The sequence below is a fragment of the Atractosteus spatula genome, chromosome 27, assembly GCF_055471065.1.
Source record: "Atractosteus spatula isolate fAtrSpa1 chromosome 27, fAtrSpa1.hap1, whole genome shotgun sequence".
NCBI lineage: Eukaryota > Metazoa > Chordata > Actinopteri > Semionotiformes > Lepisosteidae > Atractosteus > Atractosteus spatula.
This window is the reverse complement of record NC_142732.1, coordinates 6,991,164-7,016,908: the sequence shown is the minus strand read 5'-3', so window position 1 is coordinate 7,016,908 and position 25,745 is coordinate 6,991,164. Positions and strand designations below refer to the sequence as shown.

The 25,745-nt window shown below is 37.4% G+C and overlaps 1 protein-coding gene across 23 annotated transcripts in view; it reads left to right on the top strand.

Moving 5' to 3' along the window:
* msi2b (musashi RNA-binding protein 2b) overlaps positions 1-25,745 on the top strand; it is a 231,443-nt gene that overhangs the window by 1,146 nt on the left and 204,552 nt on the right. For all 23 annotated transcript variants that reach the window (XM_088907278.1, XM_088907276.1, XM_088907268.1 and 20 more), the window contains exons 4-5: positions 248-332; positions 7,965-8,006. In XM_088907278.1, the coding sequence (XP_088763404.1) occupies positions 248-332; positions 7,965-8,006 (127 nt within the window). The remainder of the gene's footprint in view (positions 1-247; positions 333-7,964; positions 8,007-25,745) is intronic.

Genomic DNA, 25,745 nt, shown 5'->3' with positions numbered 1-25,745 from the left:
TCACATGTTTTAATTATTAATTATTTCGTCCACGATGTATATATTCCGATTAGTTTTACCTACTTCGAAAAAGTAAATTTTCGGGGCAGGTGAATAAATAAAAGTATTGAACACAAAATACTGATTTCGCTGCAGCTGTCTCAAGCGATACTTTGCTTTCCAGTAAATGTAATGCACGTTTCTTGTATATTGTTCGTGAAATGTTGTTCCTGCTGCTGTTTCACGCTGCTTGCTCTTTCTTTTTCAGAGGATTTGGGTTCGTTACGTTTGCGGACGCAGCCAGTGTAGATAAAGTCTTAGCCCAACCACATCACGAATTAGACTCAAAGACGGTATGTTTGTGTTTGTGTTGATGTCATTTTGTGCGGTGTCTGTGATTAACAGTGTTAAAGGGCCAGCGTCCCCAGTTCTATTGTGTCTGTGCGAGTTGCGCAGTGACATTATTAGAATGTCATAATTTAACCCTTAAGGAGCCGGGGGTGCCTCGTTGATTTCTATCGATTAATCGCTACTGCACATAAAATGTTTCCAGTTGCTTTAATCTAGAAGCGGTAGGTAAAAGTTATTCAAAAGTACGGTCGTACAGTAAGCTAGAATCAAAGCGATGTGCGTTTTAATGGGAACATCTTCCAGATGGACGTAATTGCCGCACAAAGACGTAGCTTCAGGTATTGTTTCAGCAACATTGTAAATCATTGACTACGCGTGTTTTATTTTTAAAGATTAGTCCCTTCATTCTGTTGACGTGGGGTCCGCGAGTTGCGATAATAGGTCGTCAGTGGTGAAGATTTTTTTTAAATGTAACTTCTCCCCATTTAAAAGACGGTAATAGTCATTTTAAAAATAATGTAATATGTCTTATACAACGGGTTTTCAAAGAGTGTCATGTCATTAGTCAGCTGGGTATTCACATAGCATTTTTTTAGATATAAAAAATAATTAGAATAGGTGTACTCAAGTTTAAATTTGACTTTGTTGTTAGAAATTTCTCCCAGAGGCTTGTTGACCTTTGCACAAGGTGATATCCGCCTGCACTTTTCCCCTAATTAAGCACCACTCAGGTGTGCACAGTCTGTCACTCAGTATCCTTGTTGAAGAGGATTTTGTGAGCCCCGTCTCTGGCCCGCTCACTTGGTGATTGGCCTCCCTTTTTTCTCCTAAGATCTAATCAAGGAGGTGACTTTCTCGTCGCAGTTTTGCGTTTTTTTAAATTAAACATCATAACATCACACCGCTGTCTCTTAGATCTTAGTGCTTAAGATCATTTTAGAATTATACAGCTTGTTTCAAGGACCCCTGGAAAAAAAGTCAGAAAATAGTATAACGTATATCCCCTTTATAATTAGATGAAACATTTTTAGTAGTTAATTTTTAAATGAACACTTTTCAACTTAATCAACGTTTAAACATATTTAAAACTGTGATTTACATAATAAAAATAATCACTTTTAGTGAAAATCTTGACCCTAAATTGGAATATTAATCTTTACTTACTGGATACCGGATAACCTTATCCTTAAAAAGATAAAAAATGTGATAAAATGTGATTCACCTTAAAATGGATTATAACAGAGGTGCATAAATCATTTTTAGAAAATGTGTAATGTGGACAGGAGTTAATAAAAAACGTTTTAATTCGTATTTAATATTACCTGACAACACGAGGTTTTGAAACTTTAAAGATGATGGTTGTGCTTTTAAATCTTGACTGCGATTTTCTGTTTTTCCTAGAAACAATGTTAAGTAAAACCAACTGAGACTGAATAAGTCAAAGCTCAGTTTCCCTCCTTCTGTGTAATTGAGGTTGGGAACACATGACTGCTTGGATCTGATTTGATCCAACCAATAATTTTCTTTTGGTGATTGGGAGTAATCAAATTATTTTCTGATTAATATTTTATTGTAAATATGTACTGTAGTGTTTATAAACTGTTTTACACATTTACATTTCAAACCTATATTTTTTAAAAGTGTTTCTCAACAACCTGTGAATAATAACAGAATTATTGATCCCAGAGGATGGGAAAATTCTAAGATTGAAATGCAAGCAGTGTTAGCAATGAATAATTCTTTCCAGAATTAGGATAAATATTTTTTTCAACTTCACAAAATATTTACAGTTTAACTATGTTAACATTGTTACATTTTTTGTTTAAGTTAATAGAAACTAAAAACAAAATATTTTGAAAAACAGAATGGGTAAATGCTAATAATAGTTTAAAAGGGTCTAATTAAAAAAAAAAGGATTTGAAACAGTCTTAATAGACCATACTTGCTCTGCTTTGGACTCTTAACCAGAATTTCTGAACATATCGTACACTTGCGTTAGCATCTTCTTAGCAGGAGGTAGTATCCATCCGCTCTTGCTACTGGCACAATTTAAGTTGTTTATTTTTATTTTCTGTCCTTGAAATTAAATCAAAAAGTGGCAGAAGCCTTCCAAATATGCATTGAAAAAAGGCAACATGTTCTGTTCCATATATGCAGTACATGAAGACTGCAGAGAGGCTGAAAACAGCAGTAACTTGTTGCATGTACAGCTGTCCTGAAATGATTGGATTTAGCATGGCCGAGCACAGGAGGGTGCTAATTAAAGCCTTTTTTCTGAAAAAGAGCATTTTCACATTTACATCATTGTTCTAAGAGCTAGAAAAGCACTGGTTAGTGTAACAAAGAATAAACATGATCTGACGTTTTATGTGGGAGAATTATATTATTTCCTCTGTGAGTCCAGTTGTTTTGTACAGATTGCAAACTTTGAAATATTGTCCTTCATGCCTGCTGTTCTATGGACCAGTCTGGTGGTGTCCCCCCATATAACACTGTCAAGTGAAATGTTCAGTATGGGTTTATAAAAAAAAAAGTTCTTCATGGTTTTTACCCTTCTGAGGACTTATGACCCCACATCAAGCACACCAGGAAAGTCCACAACTGTGGTCTCTTTTTTTTTAATACTTTTTGGGAAGAAGGGGGGTGCAAGAGCTTTGAAAAGCACCCTCATGTGACTGCGAGGAGTTCTTTCTGCTGATCTGTGGATGTTGATGGGCTTGTCTGAATGCAGTGTTCTGTGACTTTGTTTCAACGTTCAGTACAGGCAGCAGATCGGTTGGGTATTGACATGGAAACGAAGCAGTTGTTTACAGTTGCATTAAGGCTTTGTTTAGGTAATGCTTAACTTATAAAAAAAATAGAGTTGTACCAATAGACACTTTTTTTAGAGGACTGTAGCTGACAATACAAAGTAGAATTGCATCTAACTGACTAATTTTTATTTTGATTTCTCGGTAGAAATAGTTTTTTTTTAAGTGGGGAAATGCAAAAGGTACTTTCTTATGGAGCTCACAGCTGAAAAACTTCTTTAAATCAGTAATACGTCTTGCTTTTTGTGCATTTATCATTGCTGTGAGCTTTTATTTGCTGATATTGTTGCTTTGTTTTATAAATTTCAAGTATCTACTTTAAATGCTTATTTTCCAGCTGTATACCTTTGTTAAAGAAAACAATGATCTTTGTTCCACATTGTCTAAAAAAGATAAATGTTAAGAAACTTCAATTATATTTTATGCATTTTAGGTTGCAAGGTAGAAATTCATGCCCTATTGCATTTCCCTGGTAATGGGTACTCTTAGCCAGTGCTAAATTTATTCCGAATCTAATTTAATCCTTTCAAAACGATAGCTGTGTAGTTAGAGTAGAGCAGAATCTTAATTTTTTCTTGTTTTGTGCTCTTTGCTAAAAAAATTACTGGTAAAAACATTGTTTCTCAGACACCAGAAGTAATGCATCTCTGCATTGAATTCTACGGTTCTTTATATAAATAAAGCTGAAAAAACTGGCAAACTGTGTTCATTTTGTATCAATTTAAAAAATGTGGCCTGGCTGTAATAATAATTCTTGAATAAAAGGCAGAATTTGTTTAAATTCATTTTAAAATTAAGATGCCTCCGTACTGAGCTTTCATACTAAACTGAAAGTACTGAAAAATGCGAGTACTTTAACTTTCTGATAGAAAAGATTTAAAAAGGCAAACGCTCCAATAATGGATGTTGTAAATAATGCAGCGATTATTTCCTGGATGAAGAGTGCCATGTTGTGTTGTTCTTTGTTTAAGCTCAATAATTGAATGGCTGGAGCTGAAGCGTGACCTCATTGATAAAAGTGATACTCAGACCCTACTGAAATTGACAGTTAGTTGCTCTTGATGCGTCACGGTGGTTAATGAGCACAGAACACAATCAGTCAGCGGACACAATGGCCCTTCACCGCAGCCCCCACGGACTTCAAACATTGTGGGATGTTTGTATCAGGAAGGGCTTTATTATTTTATTTTCAACTGCTCCTGCATTCCTGTGTCTGTAACGACCCTCATGGCCAGCCTGTTAGGATCTCTCTATGGTTGTGATTGGGGGTTTCTTTGCACAAGACCTTGAATCAGCATTCAGATGACCTCGCACAGCAGCAGTGCTGCAGTTTGCTGAAAATGTCCACAATATGCAAGCTGCACAAACATGCAAAATAATTTAAGCCCCTCCTCACAAAGTCCTGTAAAGCTTAACTGTTTTTGCATTTAGTGGTTTCAAACAGGAATTTCCTTAAAAGTTTCTAACCTTTTTTTAGAAAGGATCCTGACCTTGAATCTGCAATTCCAAGTGTGGCACTAATGGACTAATCTTTTTTTGTTTCCTTCTTCCTCCATGAATCTTGTGTAGTGTAATAAGTAAGGAGTGCTGCCAGCAGGCGCTCAGACCTATGGCCCGCACAGAGATGAGGTATCCACCAAAACCATCCAGATGCTTTACAGCAGTCCAATAATCACTGCACTCTTGAGGTTAACCCCAGTGGAGGGACAGATCAGTGAGAGAAGAACTGTGAAGCGGTTCTGAGGTTTACAGCGCACCTTTTAGAACCGTGTACCACTTCTGAAAAGGTAGAACCCAGAAGTGGAAACAACACAGATTTCTGTGTATATTTTTCTTAAAACCAGCAATGAAAATTAAATGGTGTTTTGGCAACTGGAGATGGTGTGTTGTAGATCAAATGCTTCTAAGACTAAACTAGAAAGCCACAAAAATCTTGGATTGTATTTTTTTAATAGAAAACTATTATTCTGGGAGTGTAGAACTTTTATAAGCTTCCACTTATTCTCAATTAATTTTATTTTTCAGTTTATTATAAAACAGTTATTTAACATTACAAATCTGAAATCAGGACCATAACACCTTAAGTCAGCATTTTTATGGATTTTACTTTTGTCATTTAAGTTTGACAGTGCGGTTTAATTAAAGTTGATTAGCCTGTTTTAAGTAAATATGTTTCTTTATAGGTACAATTGTTTTATGGCTGTTTATTCCTTGCTCTGGAGAAAACCACACTGTAACACACTACACTATATTCATGTACAATATTCTGCTAATGGCCTTTTTTTCCCCTGGGTCGGTTCTGCCCTCTGGGTGGGAAAAGATGTTAATGTGAAAAAATCACCTCTGCCTACAAAAAAAGCAGATAGTACAATCTATTCATAGCATTCAACCTGGCTGAGATAACCGCAAGATGCATCGTGAATACTGGGCTGATTTAGTGCAGTGTCTCATAACAGAGGGGTCTTGGAGAGCAAAGGGGATTTTTATACGGAGGATAGAATAACAGGATTTTATTAATGTAGCGGCCGGCTGATAAACTGTTTACAAAGCAGGTTCGTTTTCCTTCTCTCCCAAGCTACTATAGAACAATAAATAGGCTATACAGAAAAAAAATACTTGATAATCTAGAATGTCACCATGTTTTATGATCAATGCAACTGTTCTGATATGCAGATGAAACAAACTTCCGTAATGTATTCTCTTGTGATTTGTATAATTTAAGCATTAAAGGAAGAAACATAATCCTGTAATTTGAAGATATTAATCAAGTTAAGCTACAACAAAGAATAGGAAAGAAGTCAATATGCAGTCAATAAATATTCAGACCCCCTTTAACCTGTTCTTTTATATTTATCAGTAAAACTGATTTTTCAGTTTGTTTCAAATGTCGTTAATATTGAGCTTGATGTAAGGATAAATGATACAAATGTGCCTTTTTTACTATATCAAAATGTTTTATAATAATTTTACATTCATTAATCAACTTTGTAAAGAAATATACCGCAGCATGAATAATGCTGCATTATTATAATACAGAAAGGTCGGCCTTAAACAGATTGAAATGCACCATTTAACATTTATTGCTTTAAATGCTTTGGAAATAATTCATGAAAAAACATTTGCTCTTTAATACATTTTTTTAAAATGCACTTAGAACTGCTTTGGCGGTTATGATTTCTGTCTCAGAAATTAGCCACCAGTGCTTAAATGCATTAGCTACAGATGACAGTGTTAAATCAGCTGTCTTGAGTATGGAAGAGGATAGACAGTAGAACTAGTTAACCAATCTAAATGTAAAATAGTTACTGACTTTGACATTGCTGTAAAAACAAGCAATTTTTTAATATAATTTTGTTACTTTAAAACACATAAACCTTTAACCTCCAGTGCAGAGTGAAAACTATCTGGAGAATTTCCCCAGAAGCTATAATAATATATGAAAGCCTTTTGGAAGAACTGAAATAACATTGTTAGCAATAGCCTGCTGCCTGAATCCAGCATATATCCCTCAAAATCACAAGAGGCCTAGTGGGACTGTGCTTTAAGGAGCTATACTGTAAAGATAAAAGGAAATAAAATTAAAAAGATGGGGTAATGGCTTTGTTTTAATTTTTTTAAGCGGTTAGGTGCACTGCTTTAAAATCAAGTTTTAAACCATTCAAAAGCACAATACCATTTAATGGTTAAAAAAAGTAAAAAAAGCTAATATTCTTGCTACAGTGAACTGGTATTTTGTGTGAATCATAAGGCAGGTGGGAAAAGGAAGGTGATCGATTTTTTAAAAATTATATTAACATCTCAACAACTTGAACAATAGATAAGATATGTCAGAGGTAGAAAGGAAGGCATACAAAACAAATGACTGTTCAGGTCTGTACAAAGTATTACATTCCTTAAAAAGTATTAAGTTTGATTAGGATGATCTTTGTCAGAGTGGCTTTTCCTGGGGTACCCAGCTGAGATTGGGTTTAGAAATTACTCACACCAACTACTTCATGTGATTGTGTCTTGCCTTCCACACAAAACGGTGTGTTGTTTTTGTTAATTCTGCTAGTTGTGATCTTTCTCCAAAATTATGCATTTTAAAAATACTAGAAGGGGTTGTGCCTATATTTTTTCAGTATAGCAAGATGCTTTGTTATTGCTCCTCATGCTTATGATGACATTATAGTATCTGATACTCACCCTTTAGTCAAACACTTAAATATTCAATTGATAAAAAGAAATGCAAGTCCTTTTTTGTCTTTCTGAACATCTTCTGTAAATCAGATTTATTTTATTTATGAGAACAGTTTCAAACACACTTTTTCAGTCAACATTGATGAAATAGTTTGAAATTAATCACAAATCGCATACAAGGTGCATGAAATACTTCAATTCATTATTAATGTGTGGTTGATTAGGCTTCAAGAACATGCTTCAGTGTAACTTGGCAGGCTGCACAAATGAATGAAGATGATATAGCAAAATGAAAGGGAAGAATTGCAGAGATTGTGCTCACTTCTGGTTATTGTTGTGCGGCTTGTTCTTGTCATTGAACCCTAAACCACAAAGATTCAGCCTTTTCTTTGTTTCTTTTTAATCTCTAATCAGCCTTTGAAAGCTCAAAGTTAGCACTCCCATTTGTGTCTGAGCACAGGATGATGCCATTAGCTTCAGTGTCTGAGAAACAAGTTGGAACATTTTCAGTTTTCTTTTAAGAAGTTTTTGTTTAAATGTTGTTAATGTTGTTTCTCCAAGACTGAGGAATGATGTTTTGTTATAACTCTCTCCCACTTCCCCTCACCCCTACCCTCTCTTCTCTTGTTCTCTTTATTTTTCTAGATCGATCCTAAAGTTGCCTTTCCCAGACGAGCTCAACCGAAGGTAAGTAGGAAACCACTTGGTTGCCGTTTCTTTACAGTTGGAAGACGGTCTACTAATTTTTGATTTGATTATGATCTGTATAGATTTTTGTGTACTGGTGTGTTGTAAAATAAGACGATAGCAATGAACTGGATTCTGTCGCTGCATATCGGTGCTTTTGTATGAAAGGAGGAGACGGGTCAAGTACACAGAGCAGTCCAAGCTGTTGTGCTTACATGCACAATGAGAGTGGACACACAGCATACTTAACCTGAGGAAAGGAAAGACAAATAAGGAGCAGTCAGTCCTTGCAGATCCTAAAATTCTGTTTTTTAGAAAGGAAGTAGATGACAGGAAACCTTATTTGAAAGGGATAATTTTGTTTTTTGTGGGCCGTTCAGCACGAACACTGAGGAGGCCCATAGAAGACAGAGGAGTGTCACTGTGTGCAGTTATACTCTACAACAAGAGACTTTCTGCCAGCCCAGGATAATAAAACTGGCTGAGATCGATAATGGACATTTTTTTTGTGGCACACAGAGAGGTATTGTTACTGAGCAGTTCAGGTTTCAAACAGGGAATTGGCAGTGAAAGCTTTCAAAGCCTGAGCACATGGTGTCTTAAGGGTATCGGCATATGGTTGAGAAACTACCAGAGACTTGTTTTTGTGTGAGCAGCTTTCTTTTTTGTTGCCTGTTTTAACCTTTTCTTTTCCATTGCTTGTGAAAGAGGATTGAAGTTTCCTTGTTTCTAGACAGTGTTAAACTTCATTCTTCTTCAGTCATGTTTGTTTGTTCTTCCTTATTTTGTCAACAAATCGGCTCTTGGCTAGTTTTCTTTCACACTTATTTTTTTTACTACCCTAAACCCCAAGATTCATTTTTATTTTACTTCATATCGCTAGATTAACATATGAAAGAAAATAATCTTGTTACTTGATGGTTTCTTTCTAAATCAACATCATTTTTCTTCCCAGAAAAAAAGAATAAACAATGTCTCTGGTGTAATTTCTTTAACAAAAAAAGAATGCGACACGTTAACAGAATTTGTAGGTTAAACCATATCTTCAGTCGTCTTAGCATCATGAGCTTAAGGGCAAGCTCATTAGTGAAGAAAAGGGGTTTTATTTGTTTTAGTATTAAGCAGAGAACGTGGCTTTCACAGGATCTTAAAGAAATAGGATTAAGGCAGTTAGATTAGTGTTGCTTGGGTTTTCCCTTCATGTAAAATTAAAGTTACCTTATAAAAAAAGGCTTGTTCTTTGAAAGGTACATTTTGGTTAATTTTGGATACTTATGTATCCAGTTTCTTCCAGTCTGTAGAATCCTTACTCTGCAGTTATTTTGTTGTTTTGCCTGTTTTACTAATTTAGAGTAACAAATGAAGGCTTTAAAGGTTCAGCTGAGCTGTGGAAAACTGAGGCAAAATTCATATGATCATTTCCTGGAATATGTATTGTTTGATTTGCCCTTCGTCTCCAGTACGGGTAGCGTCTATACAGACGTTTCACAATGACTGTACAAAATGTAGTTTGTCATGTGCAGCAGTCCACGTGGAGTTCAGCTTTTTTAAAATCATGCACAACTTAATGAGTTTTTTCCCCGCTAGCTTGCATTATCTCCTTTTTCATTTTTCGTTCATCTTTATACTGCTAACCTTCTAATAATCAAGGTACCCCCTCCAGGTTTAGTAACATTACACCAGCCTCAGAGTTTGCTAGCCAGAGAGACCTCTCCTCCAGTTCCTGATCATGTGGTGCATGGCTGAGCCTTTTACACTTGACCTCAGGGTGTAATCTAGGGGGTTTTAATGCAGAATGGAGGTTGGTCAGCAGGTAACACAAAGAACAAAAAATGCTTAGTCTGTAAACATTTAGTAAAACTAAGCAACCCTGCCCTCTACCCCCTAAAAATTTAATTATTCTAGTCACCCGACACAATATAGCCTGCTATTTTTTGGTCCAATGCTAAGCAGCAGAAAAGACTTGGAGCAAGAAAGAGAGCAGGGATATATTATAATTCTGCTGTTTTCCTTTGTGCTTCGGGTGTGCTTTTTTTTAGAGCAACATGAGAAGGCAGGAAATTTGCATTTTATTTCAAACTGATAGGAAGTGTACTTTTTACAATACGTGAGACTAGCCTAGTTTCCAGCCTGTGGTGGTGTTCTATCTTTTTTTAATCAGAACTTAACATGTCCTAGCATGATTGTAATTGATGCTGATTGTACACTGGCTGGTGCCTGGCACTGGAGGAAAGACTGACTATTGACTTGTGTGCTATTTCTGCCTTTGTGAACCATGGATTAATGACACTAATTGGAATCAAGAATAGACAATCCTTCAATAAATGTGCATCTATTTCTTTGACGAGTTGTTTACCTAGCAGGATTTACAAAAATATATATAAGTTGGTAATATTCTTCTTCTGGTGATTCAAAGGATATATTTGTGAACTTCTGTGGAAATCAAGTAATTATATGAGCCTGAAGCATGTATTGACATAGAAAAAGAACCTGGAGTGGCTCAGGTTGCTGTGCATGGCAAGGTTAGTCCTGTAGAATTGACACGTCTTGAAAACCACACAAAAAAACCTCTTTGTATTGTTTGAACGTGACCCTGCCAGCAGTAGGTAGTCTCTTGGGTTCACTGCACACTAACATCTTAATGTCAGGGGGCATGGCTGTAAACGAGTTTTGTTTTACTTGAAGGTGTTTTTTTTCTTTTCTTTTGTGCCTTTTCCCTTTGCTATAGTTGGTGCACTCAATATACTTAAGCAGGGAAAAAAGCTGTTCATTCCCATAGTGTGGGAAAACACGTTGCCAAGTGTGAAAACTCCTCACCAAGATTTTAATGAAGTCCAAAGGTGACACTCTGGGAAGTGCAGAGTGCCCCTCTGGAGTGAAACTGAGGTCCTGCCAGGAGAGCTGCTCCAGCCAAGTAAATGTGTTCTTGCTGCTCAGCTGCGCGGTGTAGCGCCAATTAGGAACTTTATGGAATTTGTTGTGTTACACAATTCTTTTAGTTTGTTGCTGAATTAATGAAGCATGATGTATTATATCTCCTAAAAACTCTTTTATGAAAATTCCTTACTGATTTGAATGGTTCTTGTCTTGAATTTAGAGAAAATTGAAACAAATTGAAACTTGAAAAGGTAAATTAATGGTTGGCCTTTACTTCTGTAAAGTCATGATGTCCTCATCATAACATCACATGTATATTGTGTTTTCTGGGACTCAGTTCTTGTCTTGTAAAACAATGGTGCACTGCATGGATACAGTAAGGAAGGAAAGGTAAGGGAGGATAAGATCAGGCTGCTGTGCCCTTTCTATGCAGAACTGCAGTTACAAGGCTTCCATGCTATGTGTTAGTAGATAAATATAGACATGTAGTATGCACTTCATAAAAAAAAAACTTATATATAGTTATTCTTTAAATCTGTCATGGTTTTAGGTACTAGTGATCTGAACAGATCGTTGTTGGTTTGCAGGTTGTTAGTGCTAGGAGTGGGACAGTGGAACACAGGTCCAGTCACACCGGTTGTGCGTGTACTTCTCTCTGTGATTTAGCATTGTATACTGACATGCTGAACTTCGATTGAGAATGCTTGAGCCTTTTTTTTGTTCCAGTGTAGTTCATTTTTATATTTAAGTTAGTCGTTTTTGCATTGAGTTCTTGGGTTCTGTGTTAACAATGGTGCAGGCTGCATGCAGACGGCGAGAGAGGGCAGAGGGCTGATGGAGCTAGCCTAGCAAAAACTGATGTTGAGTGACATTAATGAGGAGACCAGGCATGCAGAAGCAGAAACAAGGTCCCCTCTCACCACGAGCACTAACAATGCCTTCCCAGGGCCCTTTGCATGGGAGAAACATGGTGATGTCATCCAACTCTCTCCCCATTTTAACAGTTGATATTCCACAGGCATCTGTTTTATTTAATATTTCTCTGACGTTTTTTAGTTGAAAGAATAAACCAAATCCGGGGACTGTAGAATTTTCTTAACTTGTTAGTATGCTACAGAATGTAGTGGAAAGACAAACACAAGGTTAATGACAAGTGCTGTTAAGGGTGAGAAAAGAAAAAGATGCACTGTGATGGAGAGAGAGGAAGAGACACCTGTAAAGCATATACTAATATATTACATTGGTTAAACAGAAGTAGAATGATTCACTAGATGAATTTGTGGAATAATCCTTTGGTTTTGCACCTTATTTAAAACAAATACATTTGTAAAATGTTTATATAAATACAGTATGTATGAACAAAATATGGCATGCCATGAAATCTTTATAATATTGTTCTACATCATGATTAATATTTATCCTGAAAGTATAACTGTTGTATTGGCAATTAGCATGTTTAAAAAATTACTTAAAACTATTAATACTGCCATATAGCATTTATTCAGTGTTTAGGTGCTCGATTGTGTTTTAATTAAACAAAATTCTATTTGTGTTTTTCAGGAAAAAAAGCTCTGATTAGATACTAATGGAATAAGTGAAAACACCAAATAATTATTGTAGTTATAAGGACTGATAATGCTGAGATGCTTTATCTTGGATATGGAGTTCTCTGGAGTTCTGGGTGAATTCTGTGATATTACTGGAATCAAGCAGCATTCTGGAGGTTTGGAGTGAGTGTGACATTCCCAGGAGCTCCTCCTGCACCCTGCTGACCCCTGACCTCTTGACAGTTCTCCCCTTGTGCAGTGTGGTGCTGTTTGTACAGTTGCCCATACAGGCAGTGAGCAACTGCTATTGGGGTTGCGTGACTCTTTGTGTTTCGAGAAAACTTAGTAGTATGTCACAGGAGTATTAAAGAGCAGCTTGTTGATCTGTTCTTTTTCTGTTATTTTTTGCATATTTGTCACACTTTGAAGAGCAGAGACAGCCATGTAGACAGTCATTATCAATTTTCTGGCACACTTGCCATGAGAATTGATTATATTTCTTTGGAGAGGTTGTTGTTCCTCTTTCTCTGTAGCTCAAAGTAAACTTAAGACATGTACCGTTATTAAAATGATAAAACTGCTACCCTGTACCGGCGTGTATATATAGCAGCATTCTGAGTTTCGGACTAAAAAAAAAAGTTTTATTTTCGGTTTCTTGCACTGTGGATGTTTGCCAAGCCTGCTGGAGCGTGTTCTAAATGCAGACAGCTTTCTAAATCTAACTGTGCAGATATGCCTACTCCCAGTAGTCAGTAGGGCAGCTATGTTAATTTGAGTTCTTAACTGTTGTGGCATATTTCTGCTTTTCCTCAAAACACAGTGGTCTAAGGGGCCTGCCACCCTCTCCTTTTTTATGTTCTGTATTTCCTGGACCCCCTTTGAAAACTCGTTTCTTGTGATGTCTGGGAGCTTTTTCCCCTGAACTGCACATTAAGACTTGATTGAGATTTATCAGAAGGGCCCTAACCTGCTGTGTTCATGCCCTTGCCCCTTGATTGTCCTTCACTCTGTGGCAATCCTGGGTTTCTCAAGTAAGCTGCAGCAGACATGTGCTTAGGAAGCACAGCTACCCGTTCTGCTGCCAGTCGGTGCAGCTATCACCAGTGTCTTTCTCTCCTTCTGTCCCTTTCTTCTTTGTCTTCTTCTCTTGCCCCTGGGCTAGGCTTTTGTCAGGTTGGTGTTTACTAGGCTGCAGTGTGGTGTGCTATTTGGAGCCAGGCCGTGTTGTTTCGTTGGGCCTGAACGTGAGTCATGATGGACAGCCCCTAAGTGACAACGCCCCCCCTTCACTCCAGCTCTCCCTGCAGCATGATAAATCTGATGCTAAATTTAGAGGCTTTTTTTCTCGGGCAGAGAGAGATTACTGGTGTACAGAGAGAACGGACGGACGACGAGTGGTAGAATCTCTCTTTACCACAGCTGCGGTACAAAAAAAAACACAACTGGCCCCTTTTTTGAAAAGATTTATAGTGACTGTATTTGTCTGAATCTGGATTTTATTATTTTAATTTAACGTTATTCAGAGAGACTCCCATCTTCATATAAATTCTTCACTTAAAATGTATTTCTCTCTAGATTTTCCTGTTAATTTAGGTGGTGGATCAAAATCCAAACCTAAGTGAATGATTTTTTTATGTAGAAATCCCATTTTATACCGAGTCTTAAATGATATAATTCCTTTATACTTTTTATTTTGAAGCTGGAAATTAAATTTAAATTAAATAAACAAATGAGAGTAGGTCATTCGACCCTTCTAGCTTTGGTGATAGTTAGCCGAGTATCTCCTGCCGTTTATTAAAAGAAGCCAGGGTATTGGGCTTAGAAAACATAGCTGGGTAGCTTGTGCCATACTTCCACAACCCTTTGTGTAGAGAACTGCCTCCTCTTGTTTTTTAATCCACTTCCACTAGGTTCCACTTGTGCCTTCTGCTTTGTTTTTTCACCCTTGATTCTGAAGATGTCCTCTGGGTTTAAGTTATTATTGCCTTTGGGGATTTTAAATACTTGTATTGGGTACCTTTGCAGTCTTCAGTGTTCAAGGCTTATTTGTAAATATTAAAGCATGTACCTGTGACTTTGTCTGCACACCCAGAAAAACTTTCAAAATGTAAACCAGAATCCTGTTCTGGTCACAAATGTTTTACATATTTTGCAGAACTCATTGTATTTTTCTTTTTCCCCGATGTAGAGTGTCTTAATTAATTAACAAGTCATCAGAATCATACTGTAACATTCAGTATATGCTGTTTGTGAAAAGGAGACTGGTTTCTTTATATTGATTACCCTATTTAGCTGTGACATCAGGTGACCCAAGAGCAGATTTGATTTCTCACTTCTACGATATATACCCAAATTGTCCTTTTCATGAAAGTAATGAAAAACTTTTTCCAATTAAACAGTAAACATAGACTCCAAACAGCAAAATAGTTCCTTCAGTGCAGGGTCTCCTTCGTTGTCCTACGCAAGGAAATGAAGCATTTATCTGTTTGTTTTACTTTAGCCCTTACTACCAGTTTGTTTCTATCCTGCATGTTTTTTTATTTTAATAAACTGAGGTCAGATTTTAAAGATTTCTGGATTGAATAAAGAAATAATGATACACTGTAATTTAGCTTCCCACCAGTGCTTTGTAGTGCTTCAGACAGACGCACGAGGGACAACAGCCCTCTTGGCTTTTGTTGAATTTATGCCGCCAAATGGTAGGCAGTTGGCGGAAGTTTTAATATCATGCGTTTCCCTCATTTTAAATGTATTTTTTTCTCGATTTGTGATTTTCTGATATGAAGAGCAGTGGGTGCTTATGCCATTTTTAGAGAGCTCTCTAAACATGTTGTGTTTTTGATCCGCTGGGCTATGTGAATTTAGCCGTTTTCATTTTCTGTGCTTGGAGCTTGTTGTCAGCGAAAGTGATCTTGACAGGGGTGCCATGCTTTTTGGAGTTTGTGTCTAACTCTCAGTGATTCCTTGAATAATAAGGGGAATGCATATCTTGTCAGAGTCATGCTAATCCAGGAGAAAGTGTGAAAGAACATGCTGTTCTGAATGTCAGAACTCCTGTAATGATGGAGAACAAACATGACCGTGTGTTCATGGAAGTATTGATTTTTAATTTTTTTTCTTTCTTTTGATGACTCCATCAGTAGTCTTTACTTTGATTTTAATTTTAGTGGTATGAATAACTTGATTATTAATTTTACAATACATTTTAAAGAGCACTTATTTTGGTATTTATAATAAATGTAGTCTGGAGTTGTTTAAAGCACTGGACTCTGCACGCAGGGTCTGTGTTCAAGGTGGGACCATTACTCCTTTACTTTTGAGATGGATACTTCCCCCAGCTGTATCAAATACAATTGTATAAACTGGTGCCAAAAAGTATACAGTTTTGGATAAAAGCATCTTCCACACAATGCTCTTAAATGAAGATAGCAATTGCTTAAAACATTAAGGATATATATGAGTAAACATGTCACTGTATTACAAAGAAAAGTCTGTTCCACATGTTGGAAGACATAATGGCTTTATGAGCCATTCTCAAGGGCCCAGACAGCTATAAACTACAGACGTGAAGGCCATTCTAGCTGAGCCAACAGAAAACAGCAGAACACTTTAAAAACATTCTGAATAGATTTCCAGAGAACACTTTAAATTCATACGTAATAAGTAAGTGGGTTCTTTGAGTGCAGTATTCCGTCATGTTTTATCATCTTTGCAATTTTAGGCCTTTTTTTTTTACGTTTTCATGGTTTGTCACATTCTCTGTTGATCTGAAAGGTGCTGGCACGTGGGCTGCGAAAATCCAGTGTATCAGTGCGTGAGCAGACGGGCAGACTGTACGACTTCACAGCCCTTTCTTTACTTCCTTCCTTTTGGTGAAACTGCACATAAGGGCTTCCCTCTGTTCCTAATCACTTCCACAGCTTAAAGCAATTATCTGTGGTTAGTACTTTGTGGTTTTATTTCTTGTCAGTTAAAGTTTTCTGCTGAATGTTTTAACTGTCAACCATAAGCCTACAATAGATCTATGAATTTATATTCATAGATTTACTGCCCTCTTAAGTACTAAGGGTACATTAGAATTTATTTGAAATGGAATGAAGCAACAGGGAATACCAGAATTTTTTTCTTTTTCCATTATTTTGTATGTAAATGCATTAAATATGCTTTTAGATATTGATAACCAATTAGTGATAGCCAAACATCATTCGTTGCTATCATGAAATGTGTCTTGACGCTCAGACTCTGCAGGCCTCTAGTTTGGAACTCCTGTATCTGGATTAAGTTAAATGTTTTGAGATAATGTAATTTAGACAGAGGACACAGTCATGTTTATCGTATTTTTTACATGTTTCTTTTGTTTCCCAATCACACCATCTCATTGTTTAATAAGGTATCAGTACGTTATCAATATGAGTAAGTTTTTTACTTTATAAACCAATAGCATTAAATATAATATAACAGAAAATAACTTTTAAAAGAGGCATCACAGTGTAACAGTGCTGTATCTATGGGGTCAAGTAAGCAGTCTTAGGATCCTTTCGTTTAGCCAATTCCCACATCCTTGTGTTTATACAGTCTCAGAGTGTGGGCACCATTTGAAATCTCAAACAGTGTAGATGTACTTTGTTTCTCCCCCTCTAAGCTGTACAGTATATCTGACAAATGTTTGCACATAGTCAGATACTTAATCATTCTGGCTTTAGGAGAAAAAAAAATCTGGTGGTGCTATAAAGTGTAATTAGGTAGCTGTTAAGATTAATAGAGCAATTATCTGCAAGATGCAACAGTACTTAAGATACCTTTAAGTAAATATACAGGGCTGCTGGAAAGGAAGCCACTTCTATTTTGTGTTTGAATGGAGCAGTTTGATAGGGGATTGGTTTTTGTTTTAAAGACTTAAGTAATGGGCCTGTAAGGTTTTGTTCCAAAACCACTAGAGGGCGAATAATTTCTAGCAGCGGGTGGAGGTCGAAATGTAAAATTATTTCGACTTAATTTTGTCTTGACGTATGGTTTGTGTTGGGAGAAACGTCCTATCATTGTTCCGTGTTACTCTGATAAATATAGTTCTGTCATAGAAAAAGCATTCCTGTTTTTTTTCCAAGAGAATCTTAGCACCCTTTCTTCCATAACCCTTTTCTCTAAATTTAAGTAAACGTAGTGAATAAGGTCATGAAACTGTCATTTCCAATTCTATTCATGTTGTATATATTAATCACTCAGCTTATCTGTGAAAGCCTTTGGTGAAACGATTTAAAATGGTTTGTGATTTGCTCAGTTTTGTATATGGGTAATCTGCCTGATGAGGTTGATGGAGGAGATTCTGTAAATGCAGTATTTTTGGCAGAGAGCAAAAAAGCTATAGCACGTAAATGGCTCAGAAGATGTCCCCCAACCACAGAATCCTGGATTGTTATTGTTTCAGAGATTTATGAGCTGGAAAAACTTGCCTTCTTTTGGCATCTCAAGTGATAGGTCTTTAAGAGATATTGAGAGAAGTGGATTATTTTTATTACCCAATAATAATGAATTTATGTTTTGGAATTTTTGTTCCTTCTCTTTTTTATCCCTTCTAATGCATCCCCCTGTAAAACAATTATATAATACTATATAATATAAAACAATGATATTCATAAAACTTGATGTTTTGTGATAACTGGCAACTTTGTTTCTTTGTCATTCTTGTATGTCAAAAAAACTAATAAAATACAGGTAAAAACGTTTGTGCTTAACACAACTGCTTGATGCACACTGATGGCTTGGCAGTTTGCAGATGGTGTGTAAATGTAGTTTTGTGTATCGACAACAATCTCAACAGGCCTTTCAGTTTTCTAAAGTGGTCCTGTTTAGCTGGATCCCCCACACATCACTAGGCTGGAGAATTCCCTGTTGTGTTATGCCACTCACTCTTAGTCCAGCTGCTGTGGAAAAGTTGAAGGGAAATTCTATTTAAATATATTTTAACATTTGAAATGAGTTGTCAGATGTTCCTTTATGGGGAATGTGAATTAATCAGAAACAACAGTAAACCTTTCTAGGATTAATATTTGTAGCTAGCTAAATCCACGGTAGTCAGCAGCAGTCTGTTAATATTCTTAGAAAAACTTTGTCCATCTAAAAAATGCTGTTAAATTATTGCTGAAGGAAAATGCTTAATAAATGCAGCCTTCTGCAGGTTTGGAGGTTATGGGAGGTTACAAGCACTTGTCTAGTTAAAGTACAATTATTATTTGCTGTGGCGAGAGAATAGTACCTCAATAACCTACGGATTTAACTGCATTAAAAGACACACCTTAGCTGAATTCTTTTCAAGAAAAAAAGAATCCAAGATGTAATAAATAAAGGAAGCTGAGAAGGATGACAGGGACAATAGGCTTTATTCAGAGTGCTCTGTGGGATCCTGGGAGTAAATGTCGATTCCCTATGGTGCAGAGAGATTGTGTTCCTTTGGTTGGTTGCTATGGAACACTTTTGAGGTTGTAGGTATCCTCCCTGATGTGAAGTTAGCTAGGCCCCAGCAGAGGGATGGGGGAGTGTGTATCATTGCTTCTACTCATTGGCTGAAAAACAGCTAGTTTAATTGGAGGGGGGAGGGGTCTGGTACTTTCCTAACTTGCACTCCTGCTGAAGTGCATGGGAAGTAGGGACTCTGTGGAATGGTGCAAATCCCATTTCACACACTGCAGTGAGAGAGGTACTGGCTTGGTTCAGGGCTTGAATGTGTCAGGCTGTTACTCAGACCTGGAAGCAATATGAAGTTAAAACATTAATTAGTGATTTCTGTGGATTCAGGAAGGAGGGAGCTGAAAGGGTGGGCAGAGGTTTGAAAAGCAATAAGTAAAATGAAATCAAACACTTTATAGATGTGCAGATGATCATATACTGTAGATAACTGCTGTTTTTCAAAGGTGTGGATTATTAAGTGCAATAAATCAAGTTTTATTTATGTTGTGAAAAAATCTAATTTGCACACCTTCCTTTTGTTTATTGCGTTAGTGAATGATTGCTTTGTGTGTGGAAGGGGTTAGAAACCATGACTGTGCTATGACATCATTCTTTAACAAGCGGTTCAACAGGCACAGTACAGATGGTGTCTCTCCCCATAAACTCAATAGTGATTTCCTTGACCTTCCTCTGCATATCTTTTTACTTCAGTTCTAGTTGAATTTGCCACGCTAAGACCCCCATTCATTCATTTAGGCTGGACAAAATACCAGCAGTACTGAAAACTGCAATATGCCTGAGTCTATAATGTGAAGAGTGAGAGCCCTTTAGGATTTTAAAGAGGCTCTATTGCTCCTCATTTGTATATTGTGGAAGAAATTGCAAGCCTGTACTGTCTGTTCCTCCTGAGAAAAAAAATCTGCCTCTGTGCTCCCTGCTCTGTGCAGCAGAAAAGTGGTCTTAATTTTTGTTGCACCACTGTTTTTACATTATTATGCTATTGTATTAAGATCCCAGGATCATTCCTCAAAGCAAAATTACATTTTATCTTTTGTTTTTATGCGCAATTCATGTGTTTTTTAATCGTGTCAAAAGTCATTTATTTTTCCTGTGAACTATACTCCCCAGTTCCTGTTTTTCAGCAATCCAGTCATGCTTTTCAGAAACAGACATAATGAGCAGTCAAAGAAAATCTAGGCTGTGATCTTTTCAGTGCATTAACATGGGGCAAAGTCAATGAACATCAGCAAGATGATGTGGGGAAAAAAAACAGAAGGTGGGGGGTTTGAGGGGGAGTTGCAGTCGTTATTGATTCTGAAGTGACGACTGAACTCCCTTCCGTTTTCAAAGCTGACCCAATAACTGATCGTTCCCTTTCTGTCGAAGGAAGGCCCTTCGCAGTGGCTGACCTTTGCTGACAGGGTTATGGATTAGTGCCTCAGCTCCTAATTTAATGGTTGAATCGGCAAGGGAGAACAGTGGTTGGGAATTGTGAAATTGTTTTGGTAACGGCAACAATTCCATTCTTTCAAGTCTGCTGTTATATGACTATGTGCATCACCTCAGACTGACCTTGGGGACTTGATCATTTTTGTGCATCCTTAAAGAAGTGCAAGCACCCTATTTAAAAAGCTTTTAACTGCAATGCAACGACAAAATTAAAAGTTTTAAGTGTGTGTCTTTACACTGAAGAGATGCATCTCTCCTTAGTGATATAGTGACTACTAACTGGTCATCGTGAAAATTAGTGGAACTGTTAAATGTTAAGAATTTTATTTTTTTTTAACACTACATGGTTAACGCTGTATATTGGAGTTATTCATCAAACTGTTTTTTGTATATTTTTAACTCAGTAGTGCCTGAGCAGTGATATTAAATTTTATTTTCCTTTTCCATGTTTTTATCACTGTTGAGCCAGTATTATTATAATGTTCATACACAGAAATGCAGACTCCCGAGATTGTGGATCACCCAGTTCCCAATGTTGGATTGCGTTGCGACCTTCATGCTAGTCCATCATTATTCCCTTGGTGGCTGTTTTGCATGCTGTGGGATTCTGTCTTGGTGGCTGCTGCTGCTGGCATGCTAATTTGAATTGCTGGAGGATTTTAAGATGTACGTGTTATTAAACAGATCTATGAGAGAAGTTGGATTATGGGTAATTCAGACCTGATGTGTTTAGAAGACAATAGAGCAGGGGTTTGTTTGGGGACAGTGGCTGTTGCTTGGGCACCCCTTGCACACTGCAAAATGTAGCTGTAGGCAAGAGTGTGTTGTGATACCACAGCTGGGGGCGAACAGGAAGACTTTAATAGATGCCATGTTTTGAAACTTGAGCGCATGGACTTTTGAAAGGCTGTTAGTGCTTTAATGAACAGAAACATCTAAGTTTAGACAGGAAAATTTGATGGGGGCTAATGGTGAACTTTCCTAAAATGTGCCATCCTGTCATACAGTCTGTAGGAGTTGGGGTGGAGATGGGGGTGGGCGGAAGGGACGGTGGTTATTTTGGCCACAGAAACACAACCTTAACACAGGATGCTTTTGTTGCTTTGCTTTCTGCTTTCTTTAACTTAACCTTTTCTTGGCTTGCCTGTATTTAGTGTAATGTGGCATGGTGCTTCACAACCCTGTACTGTAGCCGGAAAAAATGTACTTTTCCATTCTGAACTCATTAGATGAAATGTAAATGAGCACCAATGAGGCATTGGATAGTTTACTGGACCTTTTCATCCTGTGTACATGTAAAACTTCCTGAATCTCAGATTGAGGTTATTTTTTAATGTAATGTATGCTTAAAGTTGTAGTAGCTTTTTCAAGTCATTTTCTGCAATATACTGTAGGAAAAATCGATCTAATCCAAAGTAATAATCATTAAATTTACCCTTTCTTAGACTTGTTGTTTGTTTATACAAGGCCCGAAAGCTTCCGTCCTAATAGTGTTGTGCAACGAGTAACACGGCAAAGATTAATAGCCATGTGAAGGCAGTAAATTAAAGTTGATTTATTGCTCATAATATACACCGCTGTGCAGCTCATGGAATTAAATACAGGGGTTTTAATGCTGTTGCGTCTATCAAAGAAGGCAGCTGACGAATATTGCATTTTAACAGGAATTCGACAAAGTAATTAAGACAGAAAGGATTCAGGTTGATAAATGCTCATTGTATTTATCCTGCCAGCCCACGATCGAGCATGTGAGCTTGCATTACTGTAGGTACGAAGAAAGGTGAAGCTAGGGGGTGAAGCACATTTTGATTTTCATTGTGGTCGTTTTCATCGGGTACTTCTCTAGTCAGTGAAAAATAATGTGCTTAGGTATGTGCTTGCAGATTAGATGGGGTGCTTTAGGAGAGTGTTTTGTCACAGTAATAGAAAATGTCTTGTATGATTTTTAAAAAAAAAGCCTTTTTAAGCACTTTGTGCATTGATATCTTTACCTACTATATGCATATGAGCGTCATTTTAATTAAGCACATTTAAATAGTGATGCTGTTATTGAAATATGTATTTTTTATTAGTGAAACAATTTTAGGTTGAAAGGTCAATTAAGTTTTTTTCAGGTCTGTTTGAAGCTAATTAGACATAGTTATTTAATCAATGCTTGTAGTTTAAATTTAGTTATTAAAATATGCTGGGAGAAGTCTGTTCTCCATATAGTTTATTTAAGCAACAGGTTAATTCATTTCCATGTTGGTTTTCTCAAAAATAAGAGAAGTTATGAATGTCCTGTTTTGTTCTTTTAAGTATTTTATGCATTTACCTCTTATTACAATTTAAATTTATTCTTTGATTGAATAAATTCACACAATTAAGTCTTGAGTTGCTAAAAACATTTTTTAATTTGTTTAATAAATTCATTCGGTTTTAGCTCATTAATCCTTTCGGTCCAGTTTGATACGGTATTAATGCCTTATTGAAATGGCACAGAGTAACCCATGTGTTGACTGTTTTTTTGCGCATGTTATTGGCACTCTGGACTTCCAGTCAGTTAAATTAATGCTCACTCCTTTGTCTGGAAAACTCTTGCAAGCAGTCATTACCGTTTCTTTCCTGTGATCTGCATGATCTGTTACCTCTCCCTTGCGCTGCTGCTGATTCTCATGGGGTGGCGAAGACGGATGGGGTGTCGCTAAGTGTGTTTGTCAGGGCCATTCCAAATCTGCACACCTGCTTCTTAGGGAAGGTTTCTACGGCTGTTGGAAATACAGTACCGTGGCTGGTTTCTAGTGACTTGCACTTCAGATTTTGTGAAATAGGGGTGTTGAGGTGGCAAAAACTGCTGAAAATGGAAAATCGGAATTTGTACTGTGCATTTTGAAATGGTAAAATGAATGCATTTGGCAGATATAGGGAAAATTATAACTGTTTCAGTCTGTTGAAAAAACTGAGCATTATGTTAATCATTGCTGACAAATGAGGGTTACTGCAAGAACATCTACGGGATTTATTATGGTGAGCTGAAAAGATATTTGGTTTTCTCTTTTTTTTGTTCCGTGCACAGTAGAGAATGTTAGGGGAATGAGCTGTGATCTAGGTAGCCCCCACTTTGTGGTGACCTAGAATGTTCAATTTCTCAGGGGGATGTTCATTGTGTGGAGACCCTGCTGTCTAAGCACATTGTTTTCTGATGGATTGGTAAAAGTTTATTTATATTATAAATATAGCTGCTTCAAAAATTGTTACATTTGTATACTAGTAATGTTTCTCTGCATCTCTCTTTTGCCCCTATTCATTTAATCCATCCATCCAATATCCAACCGCTTTATCCAATATAGGGTTGTGGAGTTTATCCTGGCAAGCAGTGGGCATAAGGCGGGTATACACTGGATGGCAAACAAGTCCATTGCAGGGCACACACAAGACACAAACACACACACTTGCACAGGCCCGTTTTCCTAGAAGCTAATTAATCAACAGGTATGTCTTTAGACTGTGGTGTGGATAAAGGAGCGCCCTGAACAAAACCCACTCGATTATGAGCAGAACATACAAACTCCATGTAGATAGCATCGCGAAGCTCAACGCAGGGCTCTAGCACTGTGAGCCATCAGTTCTAACCACTGCGCCACCGTGCCACCCTATTTATTTCATAATGGATTTATTTGTAAACATCGTTTCAGTCATTCTATCATGGGAAAGTAATTTTGTACAACACTATATTGTGGGTGCATCCTCTGTCATGTCCCATGTGTACAGATCTGTGGAGAGTGCACAGCCCCAGTCTGGGATGAAGAATGGCTGTTTGATGAGAGCTTGGCTTTATCACAGCTTCATCTACAGCTTAAACAAACACTTGTGCTGTAATAGCTTCTAAACCAACATGATGCCAGTGGAGGATTGGAAAATAGTTTTACTCTAAGTTAGGAAAATCTCTGTAGGCAATTCTGGGATTTCTTTCCGAAAAACTCAACATGCTTTTTTCTTCCTGTTTTCAGTCTTGATGTTGGAATTTCTCTTATACGTGATTGCTGTGCATTTTAAGTAGAGCAGTTTTACGGCTTTTTTTCCTTCTAATTTGCACAAGGTAAAGAAGTCTTTGATTCGTAATAAGAGACAGCAGTTTGAAAATGCTAGCATGATGGCTATGGAAGTGGAGCCTGGCTCTCTGAGAAAGCGCTGTCCTCTAGGGTATTATACCAGCAAGTAAAGGCTTGTATCGCGCTTTCGCCAGTATGCAGCGTGCTCTCGTGCTGACGTGAGAATTAGAAATGCAACCACAGTAGGAGAAGAGGTGCTAAAAGTAGAGATTCCTAATAACAGTAATTGGTGAAAGTGCTGCGTCCCGGCTCACTTCAGACTCTGATTACAGGCTTCCTGAACTGCTGCTCCCAAGTGCCAGAGAGCCTGTTCATTCTGTGCTCAGGCTGTGTGCAGTATCAACACTTACCCTTTGCTTTTAAGCAGAAAGAGCAGGGTGAATGGAAAGTCAAATTGGCTAACATGCAGAGCTGCTATACAAGTAGGAATGGTCATTTCATACCACATTAGTGGGTGCCATTAATCCCAGGCTTTGGGAGAGGTAAAAGAAAGCAAACAAACGATAAAGGTAACAGATCAGGCACATCTCTGTTTTGCAGGCCATAAGATGTGTGCAAAAAACTTAAAGTTGGACATTTGTTTGGGTGGTGCTTGAGCTTTTATTATGTCTTCTTACCAGTTAGTTTTGGCATTTGACTTCCCAGTGCCTTCAGGTTAGAATGTGTTTAGTTGTTTTAGACATAGCAGGCATCACTAGGAAAAGTGGCATATGGTAAATTCTGAATCCAAACTGGATTACTCCGAACTGAATATCTTCACCAATACTGCAAACAGTATTGGATATCTTAGACCACTGTATACACACCGCTGTCCCAGACAGTGTGTGAAGGGACTGTCTCATCTGAAACCCATCGTCTGTCAGAACCCCTGTCCTGTGAATGCTGGGGAGTCTTACTATGTGGCTCTTTGGCCAGGCTGAGAGGAGGTGCAGAGATGCCAGGTGAAAACTGAAAGAATTCTTGGACCCACTCTTTCCATTTTGGCTTTTAAACAGGAATAGAGCAAACAAAACAGTCTCGCTGCAAAAGGTCAGTGTGAAGCGAGAGCCTGGAAAGATTTAAACAGATATTAAGAGCTCTGTGTACACGGTTGAAGGGCTTCCCTCCTCACCAGAGGTCTTCCCAAGTCAGGCACCTTTGCAACTGTTTCGTTTAAAGCCTTTGTCACAGTTTTGAACTTGTGTTTCTCAAGGGTCGCTCTGGCATTATTCACCTTCTAACAACATGCTAAAACCATTCTATTCCCAAAAAGTGGGGTCACTTTTCAGTGGGGTCACAAAACATTCAGTCAATAGAAAAGACCATCCTAAGTCATTTAAAATGTGAATCTC